We start from the raw sequence: 17,323 nt of genomic DNA on the forward strand, positions 1-17,323 counted from the left end.
GGACTTTTACGGTTATATATACCCCGTTAAAATATATGATTACCGATAATTTTACGAAAACATTTCTTTATTAAAAGCATTAACGATTTATCGAATAGATTAAACTAGTAAATATAAAGGAAAGGCTTAAGGCTAAATAAGAAAGGAATTTAACTTTAAAAAACTTCGAAGCAGCCGAAGAGCTAATTATTAAAGGAAAAATAAATGTTATTAATTATTAACTCGTCTATTTTAAAAGGTTAATAACTAAGGGGGTGTGTTAAATAAAAAGGTTTTCCGAAAGGCTAGTTTTAAGAAAATATGGAAAACCTTAACAAGTTATTTATTATAGTAACTCCAGTACACGGAGTTCAGGTTAATGCCTTAGAACTTTAATTAGAGAGGGATAAAAGGAGAAAAGAAAATCTCTTCTACAAGGACAGACAGAAGAAAAGAGATCACTCTAAACTACACAATATTTACTTCTATTTGATACACGTGATATCTAACAGTTCTATTAGCTAAGCCATTGTCCATTCCCCATTGCTCATCATCTTACACATTTATTTGCATACAGAGTAGAAAGGGTTCTATGACACGTCCCTTGCCTGTTATGCTGCTTACCTATCCCCTTAAGTGCTGAACACAAATAGATGCCAGTCATTTTAGACTAGTAAAGCTCCATTCGCAGTTTCCAAACATACATCAACCAGCTCTGTAATATACACCACTAGGAACGCCCCCCTAGGAACGACTCTGGACACACTTTTCTGCGTTTTCACCATCCCCGTTCCGTGCCCCACTCGAAGGTATTCCAATAGACCTGATTGTTGAAATCCAAGTCCAGAGGAACGCTGTTACTGAACAGCAAGGGGTCGGGACTCGTCTCCTCGTAGGTAGTGGCGCTGTCCTGCATCACCCGATCGAAAGTGTACGTCAGGTTCGGGTTGGCGCCGAAGCCGCTCATGGGCATCGCCATGATGAAGTTGCTAAAGTCCAGGTCGGTGTCCATCAGCGCGCTGCTGCCGACACTACTGCCCCCCGACCTCGTCAGATCCGGCGTGCTGATCGAGGTCACGGTTCTGTTGGCAGCAGCGCGCGTCTTCTGAGCCTCTTGCTGAGCCATCTCGGCCAGCATCTCCCGGATCATAGGCACCAAAGGCGGCGGCGTCATGTCGGGCGGGGCATCTTCGCTACTGCCGCCCTCGCCCTTCGTCGTCGTTATGGCACGCCTTCGCGCCGCCTCGAACGCGTCCCACGCCCGCAAGATGAAGTTGCCAAAGATCTTGAACATGGGCACGAACTGCGGGTCAACAGGTTGGAACCGCGCTAAATAGCTGTCGCTCATGACGCGCCAGGCCTGTTGCGCGTGGCGGGCTAGGGGCCGGCGCTTGATCTCCTGCACAACAAACACGTACGCAGGAAAAGGGAAAACGTCACTGTTGAACCATCCGAATCCTTTCGTCAGGGGCGACCCCATCATCTTCTCGTCGCACTGCAGCATGGCGAGCGCGTACGAGAGCGCGGCGGCTCGCTGCGCCTCGGTCGGCGGCAGCGGCTGCGAGGCGCCAGGCGGGTTCGAGAACTGAGCATAGTAGGCCAGCAGCCGGTTCTTGGCAATGTAGGACCGAACCGTCCACTTGGCCATGAACTGCAGCGGGTTGTCGTCATCGCAATTCTTGAGGTGCTTTTCCTCGATGAGGCGGTGCAGGGCAGCGACGTCACCACCCTCGGGCAGCGGTTGCGCAATGGGCTTGAGGATGGGCATGGTAAACTCGAGGTGCGATGGCGTGTTGCGCACAAAGTCGGCCATCTCGGCGCGGACGACAGCGAAGAGGGCCTCAGTCGGCTTGCCGTGGGCCTCCTCGGTGGGCGGCTCCTTCATCTCGGGGCGCAGGTCGCTGTCGTTGACGTTGAGGGGCACCTTGCAGTCCCACGTCGGCACAAGGGATGTCGCGTGCATGTGCGACTTCTCGCGCGTGCGGTGGTCGAAGATGACGAGGGACCACCACAGCCGCCGGCGCATCTCGGCCTCGAGGACGCTGTGCTTGGCGAGTTCGGCCTCACTGTCGAGGCCCATGCGCTCAGCGATGCGGATGGCTATACTGAGCAGCGACGAGAGCGACGAGGGCATGGTAAGGGTTCTCACCGACAGCTGTGATGGGTTAGTTCAGTTCGTGTCTGATGTAGGTGACGGTCGCCACTTGCCAGGTAAAGGAACAACGCAGTCAAGCAATCTCGGTCACTACACCGTAGAAAACTCGCATTCGATAAAGCTTGGTGACAGGCGAATTGATATTTGGTAGACAGGTCCTTCTTCGGTAAACCGAACATGCTTTCGCATTCGTCGTTGTCAAGGCTGAGAATGGCCATTGAGTAGATGCTAAACATTAGGGCCTCCAGGTTCGGATCGATGCCCCCTAACTTGCTCGCCGCTTCGACAATACGCCCCTGCAGGGTCGGGGTGTGTGTGACCTTGAGGAGAGGGTTCACATTGTCGAGATAGACCTGCCAGAGCCGGAAGATCTGGATGGGCTCCGGGTGCAGCGTCGAGAGATCGACGGCGTTGTGGCTGTTCCGCGACCCGAACAGTAGGTGGTCGTCGTTTTCGTACATTTGGTTCATGGCCGAATGTACCATGAGCCTACTGATTCCTAGAGTTAATGTTTCAATGTCGTTGGTGACATCGGTATCTCTGAACTATCATGCGGTAAAACGGGAGAGTTAGTAAGACCTCCACGGAATTCAGAGTCCCTGCGTCATCGGAGAGCAAAAGCGTACCGCTGAGCCCATGGCTTGCCAAAAGTCCCTGCATGATATGTTAGTCATATGTAAGATACCTAGGGAACAGAGAAGATGAGTGTGAGGGGCCACTTGGGTTGCGCAACGACACGAAGACAGAAGACAGACATACTTGGCTTGGTATGAAGCCGCGGGAGGCGGCGACGAGCCTACAGTAGCGACAGGCTCGGTCTGTTCGTCGCCCGACTCATAGCTGCCCTGCGGCGAGTCTTTATCGTCGTCATCATGAGCCGCCGCCGACGGCCCGTGCAGGGGATCGAACTTGATCTTATTCGAGCTCAGGAGTTCTTCGTAATACCTAAGGCGGGCAAGGAGATCGCGCTCCGGGAAGCGCCGCCTTCGCCTGCGGGTCTGGGTGGCAGGTATACATTGGACGTTGTGTTTGGCGCAACCCGAGCACGGGAACTTGCGGTCGCATTTCACCTTGCGCTGTTGGCAGAGGACGCAGGCTAGGACCCGCTGCGACTTGACGGCGGCTGGTGCTGGTGCTGCGTCCTCCGGGCTATGCGACGAGGACATGATGAAAAAGAAAGAACAACGGGATATGCCACCGAACCAAAGACTCGGGATCTGAGATCAGCGAAAGACCATTTGACTAATCTTGGGCTGGAATGAAATACATATCTCTGCATGAACCGCGACGTCAGGTCAGTTCCTTCATTGAGTCAGCCTCTCAGCGCACCTCGGGCTTTGGCAATGTCCGAGCTTACTACCCCTGGGCTGCCTTGACCTTTGCCTAGAGGAGTAAGACCCCAGTCGAAGTGGGGTTGGCCAGTGTGCGTGGAGATGGGGATCTCGAACAGTGACCACATCCTTGCGTGCCAGTCAGCTTACAGACGAAAGAAAACTGTCTGAGAACCAAATAATGTAGAAATAGATGGATGGAGCTGGAAACTGGAAGGTTTTCGGTTTCCCTCTTCTTCGTCAAGGCCAATTGGTGGGTAAATGGCGGGCTACGAAATCGTGATGGTCCTCTCCACGGCCTCCTCTAGCCAGAGCGGAAGCTCTTCGACCTGGTCAACCTCTTCGAGGGGCGAACCATCGCTATCCACATAAACGGTCTGCGGATCCGAGTCACCAACGGCCGCCGGGCGTGTCTTCGTGAACCCTGAGACCCGTACGAGGCCGATGCGCCGGTAGTGTTGTTCTTGCTGTGCGGCTTGTTTCAAAAGGAGGATGGCGTTTTTTCGGCTTGACCATGGCGGGCGAAGGACGAGCCCCAGTACCCTATCGACAAGCGGAATATCCTCATCCATGTACGCGTAGGCCATTTGCGTGACTCCCTCGCCGATTGGCAGCACCGCGTGCACTCCGTCACGGAAGCTCATCCCCGCAAGACGGCTTTGGTTGCTTAGGGTTTTATTGAGCTCTGTCCAGCTTTTCCTCACGCATTGGACCTGGACTGCCAGAGCAGTGACAGACAGCAGGGAGGAAGCATTCACGCTCGATAGGTCTGGGTCTCGTAAATCGTGATTGAGCCAGTCACGCAATGGAAAGACGGTATCGCTATCTCTTCTCACCAGCCCGAGATCGCAGTCACCCGGAACGCAGATATCGAACTCGCTCATGCGGATACCGCCTTCCCAACCACTCCAGCTCCAGCTTGGAAATCCAGGTCGCCGCCTCGATACTTCCGCTTCGTGGTGCCAGGCAAGAGGAAATTCGAGCCAAGAGCATTCCCCTTTTCGAACCTTGCGGACGGGTACACCGTGGAGGTGCCGAATCCCGCTCGGCTGCAGCGCGCGAAAGAGCCCGAGGATCGCGTTAAGCGAGTCGCTCTCGTTGGTAAGCTGACGCCTCGTGTAGTTGACCAGCTGTTCTTGCTTCAGGTCTTCCCATTGCCTTCCGACTTTCGAGTCGCCACGACCGCGGCCAGTAGAACTGAGCGCCGCGCTAGGGATCATGTCCAGGAAGTTTGACTTGCTTGCTTTCAGCTCGATACGAGAGAGTCTCTTCGGCTTCTGTATTGACTCGGCATGGTGCGCCACGTTACAGAGGAAGGAGACCTGTTGGTCGGTAAAGACCAGTCGCCGCGGAGACAGGTAGCCTTCCTGGTAGGTCCACCCACGCCGGGCCCAGGTCGCGCTGTCGAGCTCGGCTGAGGTATGCGGGAAGATTTGGATTAGGTCGACGTTCTCAGTAACGGGAATATGACCTTGGGGGTGGCGCTGCTTGTCACCAACCCCGGGCAGTCCGTACGAGGCGTCATGGCCAGCTGCCGCCACAATGGTCAGATATGCGTGGGCGTATATCTTATCCATCTGAGCAATCTGGCTCGCCCTCATGGGCCCGTCGATCTGGTCGATGCACTATTCGCTCCCTGTGGTGAGAAGGTGTCTTAATTTGTCAATTGAGGATTGAAAGGTGCTTGTTGCTACTTACCAACTTGTCAACCCATAGATACTGCTCACCGAGGGATTTAGTCAGAGTAATGGCGTCGATGATTACGCGGGGTATAACTTCGACAGCTTGTTTGAAATTGCCACTCTCTCCTTGAGGTGTAGGGGGTGAAGGCTTCCCCCAAACGTATGACAGTGCCACATACTGACACGTCGAAGGCGCCTCCACGGTCTTAAAAACCTCGGAGTAGCAATCAATGACACGCAGCCCTTCCACATCACTACTACCACCGACGCCAGGCTCGCAAGTAGCGGCGGGGTGATGTGTCTTGCAGTCCGCCCACCAGCGCTTGACGAGCCCAAAGTCCACTTTCGACGATATTCTCCTAGGTCCTGTCACCGGAATCTGGTTTTCGTTGCCAGCGGAGGCCACAAGCGCCAAGCAGCCACCCTCGTACCAATCCCGGCTTATGCGCTGCCCGGCCGTCTTGTCGGCGAACTTAGCCTCCAGCACGGGGTATAGGACGGTGCAGTCCGAGTAGTCCACGCGCTCGGGGGCGCGAACCTGGCGGCCCAGGATCGCCAGCGACGACGACAGTGCGACGAGCCGGCAATGCTGGCCGTCCAGGCTTGGCGGCGTGATTGCGGCGAGTAAACGACAGACGGGACATTGTGACTCGCTGAGAGCGTCGCGGTCGACCGAGAGCAGGTCTGCTGCTTTCCTGCCAATCCTGCTGGCTGGTGGAATCGCAGCCAGATCCTCCCATTGGATTTGGCGGCAACGATCGCACAAGGCAAGGTCACTGCTGGCGGAAGCATCTAACAGCTTTCGTTTTCGGGCAGGAGATGCGCATTCATCCACAAACGTTCCCCGTTTTCGAGCGCCGCCGGGAGGCAGGGAGGGCTCCATCACTGTAGGAATCCATTCAGGTATACTTTGTTGTTTGGATGTGCCAGGCGGTGACGCAGAAATCTCGGTGCATGCGAACTGAGGTCATTGAACAGAGACGAAGGAGCGGCTAAAGCTAATGCGTCCCTTCCTACTGCACAGCCCTGCTTGCTGTAGGGCATTGGGAGCTGCATAAGTAGGAAAGCACAGTGTGGGTTTGCGACGTTCTTGCCGTCAAATTTCTTATTTCCAGCCGTTCAGCTCTTTAGCTCGGTGTTTTCTGGTAGTCCGCCTAGCAAGCCGCCAAAACAGCAGGGCATTGGATCCTTCTAGCGTTCAGCCAGGGCATGCAGCATCTTGCTACAGGGGGCAATGTCCGACCAGTTCAATTGACTTTTGGGGCTCTCTGCTCCTCGCTGAATACATGTTATCTAATATATTGTACACATCTATAGACCACCCGTATATCTACGTTATATTCCACACCCAAGCAATGACTAAAGTGAATGTCCAGATAAATGTTGATCAAGCTCGGATGCACGTGCCCAGAAAAAGGGAGAAAAAAATCCCCCGAGAACCAATCCTCATACATAGATGCAGCAACTCCCACATCACGCCGTGTTTTTTAGATACATAGAATGCCCACATAGTTGACTTGTATGAGCCACGATATAGAAATACCCTTCCACCTTCCAGTCTGCCAGTGATAGCCTAATGTGTAAATGCCCAGCTCAGTACTTTTCCAGAACGCGCGCCCTCGACTTGGAAGGCTTCGACACGGAAGGCATGGCCTTGAACATCAATGCCCCCTCCTTCGACCCTCCCAACAAGCCCGCCTCCTCCTCCTCGTCTTCGTGTACAGGACCGCTGGGCCCCCAGACCCCACGGCGGCGCGCGCGCCTCGCCCTGCCGCGGCAGCACAAGCGGATGACGGGCAGGCCCGCGAACCAGAGCCCCATGTCGGGTGTGCCGGCGCGCACCCACAGACCCAAAATAGCGAGAGTACCGACGACGCAGAGGATGAGCAGGGCCATCGGCTCCCTGACGAGGTAGAAGAACGGCAAGGGCAGGTAGAACGTCGGCACGAACAGCGGGCCGCAGATGGTGTGCCGGACCGGCCACGTGGTCGAGGGGAACTCGCCCTTGATCCCGCTGACCTCGACGTCGACCGTCTTGGCCCGGTTGGCGGCGCCGTCGATCCGCTCGAGCGTGACGTGGTCGAACGCGGCCAGTAGCCCGATCATGCGGTCGGTCTCGCGGATCGCGCTGGGGCCCGGAAACCCGCCCCAGAGGCTCAGCTCCTTCCAGATCTCGACCGTGCCGCTGCCGGCGTGGCTGTAGACGCGGAGGTCGACCTCCTTGTCGCCGGACCCGTGCAGGACGTCGCCCACGAGGACCTTGTCCGTCCACCGGAACCAGGGCATGTTGATGAAGTCGTCGGTCGTGCCGTGGCGCACGTGGGCCGTGATGCGGTCGCTCAGGTAGAACTCGGGGGGCTGCTGCTTATCGGGGTTGGCAACGGAGCTCTGGAGGGCGGCGTCGGTGAGGTTGAGGCGGGCGTCGCCCAGGCGGAGGAGGAGGGCGTCGGACTTGGTGTCGGCGATGAGATGCCAGTCGAGGATCAGGGCGCCGCAGTCCTCGCAGGCGGACCCGCGCACGCGGTCAATCGTGCCCTTGTAGAAGTCGCTGTACGGGTGCAGCGTCGTCAGGGCGCCGCCCGTTCGTAGGGTCTGCTGGATGTAGGCATCGCGGTGGATGGAGGGGACCTCGGGGAACGGCAGGAAGAGCCAGGTGCCGACGAGACAGAGCCAGGTCAAGGGCAGTAACCCAAGAACTCGCGTGATCGAACAGCGAGGCATGCAGGATGTGGGCGAGTTAGTTTTTCAACGAATGGACGCAACAGACCCGTCGCAACAAATTCGGCTGGGATGGTGTAGCAGACAGCGGTATGGCACAAGAAGAGATTCCATGATTTCATGGAGGGTGAAAGGGTTCTGGCCGAATTGAATCTTAGGGGGCTCCCTTAGCGGCTCCAGTGCACGTTTCAGTGGGGCATATCGGATGAAACAGGCATGAGGACCGCTGATCCTCTCAGGGCCGATATCTCCGGGCAATTGGCTAGCTCGCAGTGTGCATCTTCTGTGTAGATCAAATCCACACTTGTGATTGTAGCACTGCTGTTGCACTATTTGCCATTCACGAACGAGAGGCCGTCTGTGGACCACTACCATTTGCTGTACCTTGTATGGAATATCGCGGCTGATCCGGTTAACCACAGCATCTGTGCGTTATTTGCAGCAGGAAGCCTACCGTGCCGGGATCAGCAGCAAGTTCTTCTTGTGGTAGACGACGATAATTCCATGCCACGGGTCGTAGCTTCCCCAATCCATACGTACAAATTGCTAAGCAAAATGAATGGGTTTGACGGCAACATATCCATGCTTTTGTCGTCTCCATGTGAGAGGTGAGCATCTACAAGGTAATGAAGGGGACCTAGATTGGATCCTGTGTCAACGCCTGTTGCGACTGCGTCAGGTCATGAACATATGACCCAAGCATCTGGCGAATCAGACGAGTTTCCAAGCAATCACCTCCGGTGTACTGGGGGACACCAACGGCCGGAGTTATTTCGTCGCGATGGCTGTACAAAAACATATATCAGTCGAGTTACGCTTATTTGGTATTGGGCTTCTTTACCTCGTCCGCCACAATCTCTGGCGGAATCAATAGACCAACAAGGCCATGTTGAAGGACAAACTGCTACGCAGTTGATAACGACCCTGCATTCTCATCGCCCGGGCCTTTGTGGCACCACTGGGAGCTCTTCCATCGTGGAAATTGATGTACTTCGAAGAAGCCCAGCGCAGCTTCGAATCCAGATACTCATGAATGAGTATGTCACCTAGTTCATCAAGCCGGATGTGGAGAAAGACTGGCTGGCCCTGCTTGCGAATTGGATCTTTCTGGGGCTCTTCCATCGGAATAGTTACGTCTCGGTTACGCAAGGCTTCGAGATATCCAGCCTTGGTTTTGGCGGCTCTGGGGAGATCCTGGAGTCTTTAGTACATATCTATGGAATTTGGGCGAAGATTGTTATGTATTTACCTGAGTGAAAGATCCAACACGCCCGCATCCTACCTCTACAGCCCGTCATGTTTTCTCCTTCGCAGTACACCTTTCGGAGGTCTGTGTCTTTCATCGCAGGTTATCAAGTATATAGGATGTCCCGATTATTTCGCCAACCTACTTTCCACGTACGGTCATTCTAACTTGTTCCAAAAGACGATACCTGCAGAGACACCTAACAACTTTTCAACCTCGGAAGGAGTCCAGCCCGGTCCACGGACACCACGCATAAGCAACGCAGCCATGAATCACACCCAAGCCACCATAGATAGTACGACGTGTGGCACGCAAAACCGAAGATATTGGGCAAGAAGAAAAAGCATGGGCTCAACAGAGAATCGCCGAGTAGTTTTAACAGCAGCCCGGCGGGGACGTAGCTGTCACCGATTAGCTCGCCGCTTAGATATTAGGCGATATCTCTCAGGACTGCTGGGACAGTTCGCAGGTGCCGGAAAGACCCAAAACCACCGACGAAGCCCGCCGCAGTTGCAAGGGTAGGCCGCTTCACCCAAGACAACCCAACTGCACCGTACGGCCCAAAGCGAAAGGCGTATGCTGAAGGCAGCCGGCCTAATAAGGAGCGCGAGACTCGCGGTACGAAGCCCGGCACTTCTGTGGCACGACACAAGGGAGCGCCTCTCTATGCCGGAGTTAATGGCAATGGTGGCGACATCAGCTTCCGGAAGATTGACCAGCCGAGCGCTCTTGTCGTTGCCGACTTCATGACCCGCGATGCGCCGGATGGGAAGGTTAGCTCCGACTTTATGGCCCGCGTCATCGCCACGCGTGACCGGAAGGAGATGCAGTGGCAGCGGCAGCAGTTCTTTTGCTTTCCGGCTCATACCAGCGCAGGCCCGCAGAAGCAAGTGACTCAAAACATACCTGCCTATACTGTGGTGGAGGCCAGCTCTATCTTGACTGCAAAGGCGGGTGTCTGTTCTTTTGGCCTAAACGTCGGCCGCAGTTACTGTGACGCGAATGTGTTGACCAAATCAGAGAGGAGAAGCTGTACGTAGTGGACTTTGAATAGGCATATGGCGGAGGTTTTGTTTCGGGCTTTGCAAGAAGCATATAAATTACAGCTGACTCTTGCTGAAACTACAGTTAATGGATTCCATACCTTGTGCCCCAACCATGCGGTCCCCCTCGCCCCCGTGAACCCCCTCGACCCTGGCCCCGTCCCCGTCCCCGACCACGCCCTCGTGGGTGCAAGTGTCCGCAGGGTCTTAAAAATAGGGGGGTGGGGGAGTGCCGAAAATGCTCCTTCTGACGATTCTTGAAGTCTTGTTTACGGTCTTCGCAAACATCAATTATTTAATAATCACGGGTATACTGATAAAGGCAAGGGAATGGCTGAACATATAGGCGGAAACACTCCGTTTTTTTTTGTCATTAATGGCTTCGCCCCGGAGGACTACCTTTCTTGTGGTGACATGACACTTGAACGAGGCTCTGGCTAGCGAATAACAAAATCTTCTTACCCTGTCTTACGAGTAGCATCCACCAGGCGCTTGCCATTCTCGTCCATATCCGCCGCCCTCGTCCCCGACATACCTTCCACCCAAACCACTCCAACCATAATGAAATAGGTATCTTCTCCTGGCGATACCTCGACCCAGGCCTGCACTTCCCGTCTCAGCCCAATGACCGGGCCGTCTCATGTAGGCAGGACCAGCACGTCACCCTCCACGGCACGTCCCGACACGATGCAAGCGATGGATGCGGCCCCTTGCTCCCCATCGGACAGGGCCACGGCGTCAAACAGAGCTACGGTCCTGCCGGCTAAGGGCTGCAGGATTGATTTCTCGAAGAACCCTGGTGATATTTTCCAATCATGTCCGATCTCCCCACGTTCCGATGGGGGCTGCGAATGGTACTGCAACATATCTTGCAATAGTGCCTCGTTTCGAGTTATCCGCTCGATATCGATGAACGACGCAAAGGCCGACCGGATGCGCATATAATACTCATCATTCTTTTCTAGAAGTTGCAAGAGCTCTCCTGCCAGCGCAATCCTGTCATGGCTCAGCCATAGGGAACTTGAGCAGGTCCCCATAGCATGGGACGGAAGCGTAAGCGTTACTCAGGTCACGGTGGGTTCCCTGAGTTTGGGACTGTAGTGACCTGGTTCCGGCGAATCGGGGACGATCAACATCGGTACTTTGGTGGGAAAGTCGAATGGTTTGTTGAAATCCAGGGCCCACGATGGGACCGACACACCTACGGGCTCTGGGTTGTGAAGTGCGAAGCCCGTGTAAAGGATCATGCCCGACAGCTGGATGCTGGCAGCCGTGGGTTGGTACATCAGGACGCAGGACGGCTTGTTGTATTCGACGGGTAGATTTCCTGCAATCGAGGTGTGAATGCATAAAGCCCGTAGATCCGGTCGCGAACGTTGGTGCATTGGCGGCCCGTGGTGTGCAACAATGTGAGCGTGAACGCTTTCTCCGGGCTCGGATGCTCTCCGTTGCCATACAGCTCAAGCATAAACCCATACTGCAACCCGGCCAGCATTTGTTCTTCCATCACCCTTTCCAGCTGATTCCATTCTGCCGATAGGCTCGCATCAACGTGTTTCGAGGCATTTGGGGTGAAATACACATTCCGTATGATCGTTTGCGCATCCCATCGTTTCGAACGGAGTAGGAGTTCGAAGGCAAGAGTTCCGCACATGACAACTGTCTTCTTTGGCAACCAAAACTCCTGGTACGTCCAGATACGAGTCCAGTATGAAAACTTGGAGACGAGGATGGTAGCCAGTGCCAGCTTGCGGTAGTAAATGTTTCTTCACATTCTGTTGTTACTGGAAGCGCAGGCCATCACATCCCGGTACAGCTTGAGCGCCTTCTCACGCCAGTACCGCACAGAAAGACACGGGCTCATCAGCGAGATAACGGGCATCATCTCGGGGGTTGGCAGGCCCAGCCAGGCGACAGTCTGCGAACAGTGCGAGTAGAGTAGGCCCATCAACGGCACTTGCTGGCCCTTCTCCAGAATGTCGGCCTGGTTGATGCAGATGGCATCCGCCCACAGAGTGCGCGGTCTCTGGTGGTGGCGCAAATACCGGAGGGCAGTTGCCAGATTCGAGGTGACTTGCATGAGGTGGCCATTGACATAGACGGGCTTTGTCACTCGGGCATCACCCCAGACGTATGACAGTGCCTCGTACTTGGGGTGATTCTTCAAGGAACAAGCCCGCAAGCTACAGTGGACAGGCTGGTCGAACACGTCAGGCAGCAACTCCAGAGATCTTACTTCCGAAGTAGCTGCATCATCTGACGTAGCTGGATTGAGAGGTGTGTAGAGATTGTCTCCCGGAAGCTCGAGTGGGACGGGCATATCCCACAAGTCACCCAGCGGTGGCCGGTGCGTAGCAGGGACATCCACAGATTCGCAATGCCGTGCGCCGATCAAGCACGGAGAATCCGCCAACACCAGCAAAACCGGGCCAAGCGAAGGCGTTATAGATAGTATGGGTTAACCAGCCGTGAGCCATGCTTGGGATCCAAAACATCAAACAGATCTGGGGAGAACGATCGTGTGGGTGAAGCGGCACCCCTCTTGGAGGCGGGGGAACCCATTGGGATAGTAGGGACGAGACAACGCTTGGCTCAAGACCGAAAGCTGAAAGCTGAAACTCGAAAGCCCTACAATGCCTTTTTTTTCTTTTGCGGGTGCGCGCACTTCTTCTTCCTCATTCTGTCTCCGATTCTCGTGTTACCCCTCTGGCCATACGTGACTTCTGAATTTGCCGATGCATCGCACCGTGCCTCCCATTGATAGCCCACTTGTCGAAGGTCCAATTGACCCCTCATGCCCGCTAGAAAATACCGCTCCGGGGACGGGAATGTCAAGCAATGACCAGCTGTCACGAAGGTGTTGATTCGGTGGAGAGTTCGACCAAGTCATCTGCTTCTCAGAATGGCAATTGGTGAAGGTGACCGACCAGCTTGGTCGACTGGCCTGAACGCTCGTGTGCGAGCCCAGCAGCCCAGCTCGCCGAGTAGCTTGGATGGCTGTGTACATTACCTAACGTGCGATTTTCCACTTTCCCGTTTATTAGTATCGTGTCCACGGGAACGCACAGGGCTCATGACTGAAAGTAAGGGTCCCAGAAGGAGCACGAGGTATTAATTGAGGGATTGGCAGGGGGATTGACATACATACAATCAGGCCGCGTTGGTGACGCGATGATCGTTATGAAAGGCCTCATTCTCGGTCGGCTGTTTTGGTGCGTGCGATCAGCAGTGTGGTGGTCTCCCCCACAGTTAGCCGTAGGAGCTTGCAGCTTGGGAGGTATTGCCGGGAACGGCTGAAATAAATTCTTAGTCAAAAAATCCCTTGGGACCGCTCAGGTCACTCGATCGCCAACGCTTCTAGACCTTCTGGAGCTCGGGGAGCTCTCGTATCGGACCATGATCAGCTTCTGAGCAGCCCTGGCAGCGGTGGAGTCCGGGTGGCCGGGTTCGCTTGTTAGGTAACAGAATGATCAGCGATTGCATCAACCGAATGGCTGAGTTACGGTGGACGCGTAGCTGATTCTCCATCCCGGCAGATCCGTTGCCTGTCCCGGCCTTGGTTCGCCAGAGATTCGCTAGATTCGACCTGATTCGGGGTTTCGCTGGAGTGCCATCGCGGGATTGGGTGACAATTCAATGACAACCGTAACCGGGAAGAGGCCAATCGTCGTGGGGGCTGCTAGAGTCTTCGGTGGGTCTGCAAGTCGTCTGCACCACCTGCATCGGGTGCAACGTGAATAAGTTATCCTCTTGGGAGCAGTAGATATAAAAGCAGATGCCCATGGCTCATCTCTGGAACGGTTCGGTATGCATATATCATCTATATACTCCGTATTGAGCGGCGAATACTATAAAGTCACGAAACACACATCCGTCCACAACTTATATGTCAATTGATCCAACATCGCCCACTGGCCGCCGCACACGACGGTCTGTATCCTCCCCCGGTCACAGTTCTCCCGGCCGCGGACGCACTCCCGACCGGCCACAGCAAAATGGCGACTCCTATACCAGGCACATGAGGAATGTCTCGGCCACCTCCTTCAGCTCGTCCGACGAAGATCCTCCGCGCGTGGCGCGGTTGCCGTCTGGACTGAAGACACGCCTGAGCCTGCTTCGCAAGTCGGAGCAGAAGCGGCAGCAGCAACTCGACCCGACTCGGCTATCGCCCCTGTCAGCTCGGCCCCCGTGCGAAACCCGTACGGGCGCAATAGCTGGTACTCGACTGGGTATGAGAATTCGCCGTGTTGGAGTCTGGATTCGGTGGTGCTAGATCACAGGCCCCAATCCGCTCCCCCGCCAGGTGAGCTTTACCCCACCACCTACCTACCAATTGGTCCCCAATTGTGCCCCCAATCCCCCAATTGTACGAGGCATCTCATTCACTAACACGCTGGACAATGTGTAGAGTACGAACACCACCCCAAACCCATGCGCCACCATGAAGTCGACCCGTACAAAGGTCAAGTTGCCTTCTACAAGGACAGCATCTCGATGTCGCCGCAGGGCCGGCGCGAGCGGGAGAAGCGGCGCGAGGCCGACGCGAAGCCCTGCTGCTGCGGCCTCTTCGAGGTCGGCACCGTCAACACGGCCGCCGCCTGGATCGGGTCCTGGCTCACGGGCGTGGGCACCATCATGCTGTACGGGCTGGCGGCGTCGGGCAAGTGTTTTGGCGGGTGCCTTCACTGAGTCAGTCAGTCATTGATGCGCTCTGATACTACCATAGGAACACTCGGTGCATTGGGGACCCTGGAGAGAACAAGGGTTCCTCCAAGTGGTTGGGAAAAGGGGATAGATAAAACTGGTTCATGGTCCAAAGATAGATTACGATCCTGGGAATATAATAAAAAAAGCTTCCAGCCACAGGCATTGCGTCATCCAACAGTGACTTCATAGAACGCATCGCGTCATCCCTCCAGTTCCAAGGATCGTATTCCATTTCTATGACGGGTTTATTTTTCTTTTTGCCCTGCTTGTTGGAGGTGACCTCAATTTCATGTGAACACAGCTCGGGGAGCGGGAGTCTGCCGCTCGTGGGGCGAGAGTTCGGCAGGTTGGCAGGTTAAGGGGTACGTAGGTCCCATCAATCGGAATAAAGACTGCCCTTCGGGAGAAAGACAAATGACTCAGGCAAAGGGTAAAGAAACTGGTCCTCGGAGCAATGCCATACAGTCTCGTCACACCCCGGACCCCGTCCCCTTCGTCCTCGGACTCGAGGGGAAACCCACCGAAACCACCACCATTACCCACCAAACGAGTCGAACCCGTCGTCGACCATCTCGCCCCCCCTTCCACCTAGTAATGCCCCGGCCCCGGCTCCGGCTCCTATACGCCACCATCCCCGCCCCGTACCCCTCGACGAACTCCAGCCGGGGCCGCGTATAGGACAGCAGCTCACGGGCCCGTTTGCTGCCGCGGCGCTGATCGACCAGACGTAGGTGACGGAGGCGGGGGCCCAGCTTCTCGTCACTGGTCAGCGAGCTGACGGTCTGGTCCGTGATCCGCCCCAAGCCGCGGTCGTGGCCCGTCACGCCGACGGAGCGCACGTCCGGGCACCGCCGCAGCAGCGCGAGGAGGCCGCGGTCCGTGATGCGCGTGCACGACTCGAGCTCCGCGTTCTGCAGGCCCGACAGCGCTTTCGCGACGGCGAGGAGGCCGCTGTCGCTCAGGCCGCGGCCGTACCCGGCAAGGGTGTCGCCGCACTGGATGCTGACGATGGTACGGGCGGAAGTCAAAGGGGGCGACGGCGAGCGCCTTGAAGTAAGTGTTCGCTGTTGCGATAGCATCGAGGTTAGGAGGTGCTTTCCCCGCTACTCGAGAGTGCTTGCTACTTACTCTTGGATCCGGAATCCGGGCCCGAACCAGACCTTCTTTTTGCCGGCGCGCCGTTTGGCAGTCTCCCAGTTCTTCCCCCAGTCCTCGGCATCCTTAAAATACAACTGTGATGTGTTTTGGAAGCGCGGATGTAACTCATCGCATAGACTAGACTCCCCATAGCCGACAACGCATTCCGGGATATAGTCCTTCTCAGACACGAGTTCCAGCAGATTGTCAAAGTATTGCTCCACTTCTTCCTCGTCCTCTCCAGACGTGTCATCGTACGCATTATACCATCCGTCGTCAGTCGTATCGTCGCTGTCGGCATCATCATCGGGCTGGTATTGGGTCGTCGTGTTGGCCTGGTTCCCGGCGCTGTCACCGTCGTCAACGTCGGTGGAAATGCAGTTTGCGGGCCGTTTCAAATGTGGGTTTGTCGTGTGCCGTTTGCCAGCAGCCGCAGGAGCGTTGCGTGGCCCTCGAACTCTCTTCGCCATCGTGGAGATTGCTGAATGATGATAAATCATAAAAGAGAAAGATGGGTACGGATGCTCCAAGCGGTCAAGATCGCGGGCTCTTGGTGGGTCGAATAGGGGCAGGAGGGTCCAGGATCTGCACGAAGACTGGGGGTGGGGTTTGGCCACCTTCGGGGTGTTTGGCCAGGGCAGTGCGTTTGAGCATGCGGACTGCGGCCTCGATGGAAACGCCGGGGACCTGGCTCTGCATCCACTTGCCGAAGTCGCCGTTCAAGACTTTCTCATCGTGGTCGTCCTTCAGGAGCGCCTCGCACATCTTCAGCGCGGCTCTATATTCGAATTCGTTGAGCTCGAGGATGTCCGCGGCACGAACCCCCTCAAAAGAGGGTGGGTTTCTGTAGCTGGACGCTATGATCGACGACGACAGGTTTTCCGCCGGTCGGGCCTGTCGCTCTTGCTGCCGCGCCAATTGATACTGGTGGTACTCTTCACATTGCCACAGATGCCTCCTCAGCACCGTCACATTACTAGGAGGCTGCTGGACTTTGCAATGGAGGCAGCGATAATGAGTGCGGTAGATGCTGTCCGTGAATACCTCCTCAAATTGGGCCCACGTCGCGTGGTCCTTGTTCGTCCTGAAGTTTCCCGACATTTGGCGTCCCGAGTTTCGCGTCGCTTGAATTCTTTTGTTCCTCAACTCTGCTCACGGCAATCAAAAGCGGTGTGGGGCATGTAGAAAGATCAAGACCGGGCCGTTGCCCCTTATTAATCGAGGCTGTACGCTTTGTTGCTGGGGGCTTGGGGACCGAACCGTAACACGACACGTCAAACGCACCCCGTGTGAGATGGCAGGCGGGGAACGTTACAAGGGGTAAT

At 55.6% G+C, this 17,323-nt stretch overlaps 7 protein-coding genes across 7 annotated transcripts; 2 read left to right on the forward strand and 5 right to left on the reverse strand.

Moving 5' to 3' along the window:
- Nucleotides 1-757: 757 nt before the first annotated feature.
- Nucleotides 758-3,300, reverse strand: PG986_012686 (uncharacterized protein; the record flags this gene model as incomplete). The annotated part of the gene is made up of 4 exons (XM_066848908.1): nt 758-2,134; nt 2,245-2,679; nt 2,761-2,788; nt 2,894-3,300. The coding sequence occupies 4 exons, from the start codon at nt 3,298-3,300 to the stop codon at nt 758-760; spliced, it is 2,247 nt and encodes a 748-aa protein (XP_066695604.1).
- A 434-nt stretch (nt 3,301-3,734) lies between these two features.
- PG986_012687 (uncharacterized protein) lies at nt 3,735-6,030 on the reverse strand (the record flags this gene model as incomplete). The annotated part of the gene is made up of 2 exons (XM_066848909.1): nt 3,735-5,090; nt 5,164-6,030. 2 exons carry the CDS (start codon nt 6,028-6,030, stop codon nt 3,735-3,737), a joined length of 2,223 nt encoding a protein of 740 aa, XP_066695605.1.
- A 710-nt stretch (nt 6,031-6,740) lies between these two features.
- On the reverse strand, nt 6,741-7,868 carry PG986_012688 (uncharacterized protein; the record flags this gene model as incomplete). The annotated part of the gene is made up of 1 exon (XM_066848910.1): nt 6,741-7,868. The coding sequence occupies one exon, from the start codon at nt 7,866-7,868 to the stop codon at nt 6,741-6,743; it is 1,128 nt and encodes a 375-aa protein (XP_066695606.1).
- A 1,293-nt stretch (nt 7,869-9,161) lies between these two features.
- Nucleotides 9,162-10,921, forward strand: PG986_012689 (uncharacterized protein; the record flags this gene model as incomplete). The annotated part of the gene is made up of 3 exons (XM_066848911.1): nt 9,162-9,193; nt 9,581-9,884; nt 10,643-10,921. The coding sequence occupies 3 exons, from the start codon at nt 9,162-9,164 to the stop codon at nt 10,919-10,921; spliced, it is 615 nt and encodes a 204-aa protein (XP_066695607.1).
- Nucleotides 10,922-14,172: 3,251 nt separating this feature from the next.
- On the forward strand, nt 14,173-14,843 carry PG986_012690 (uncharacterized protein; the record flags this gene model as incomplete). Its single annotated transcript, XM_066848912.1, has 2 exons — nt 14,173-14,383; nt 14,563-14,843. The coding sequence occupies 2 exons, from the start codon at nt 14,173-14,175 to the stop codon at nt 14,841-14,843; spliced, it is 492 nt and encodes a 163-aa protein (XP_066695608.1).
- A 488-nt stretch (nt 14,844-15,331) lies between these two features.
- Nucleotides 15,332-16,468, reverse strand: PG986_012691 (uncharacterized protein; the record flags this gene model as incomplete). The annotated part of the gene is made up of 2 exons (XM_066848913.1): nt 15,332-15,908; nt 15,990-16,468. The coding sequence occupies 2 exons, from the start codon at nt 16,466-16,468 to the stop codon at nt 15,332-15,334; spliced, it is 1,056 nt and encodes a 351-aa protein (XP_066695609.1).
- A 64-nt stretch (nt 16,469-16,532) lies between these two features.
- PG986_012692 (uncharacterized protein) lies at nt 16,533-17,099 on the reverse strand (the record flags this gene model as incomplete). The annotated part of the gene is made up of 1 exon (XM_066848914.1): nt 16,533-17,099. The coding sequence occupies one exon, from the start codon at nt 17,097-17,099 to the stop codon at nt 16,533-16,535; it is 567 nt and encodes a 188-aa protein (XP_066695610.1).
- Nucleotides 17,100-17,323: the final 224 nt, after the last annotated feature.

The sequence above is a fragment of the Apiospora aurea genome, assembly GCF_038362705.1.
Source record: "Apiospora aurea strain CBS 24483 chromosome Unknown utg000008l_segment0_segment0, whole genome shotgun sequence".
Taxonomy (NCBI): Eukaryota; Fungi; Ascomycota; class Sordariomycetes; order Amphisphaeriales; family Apiosporaceae; genus Apiospora; species Apiospora aurea.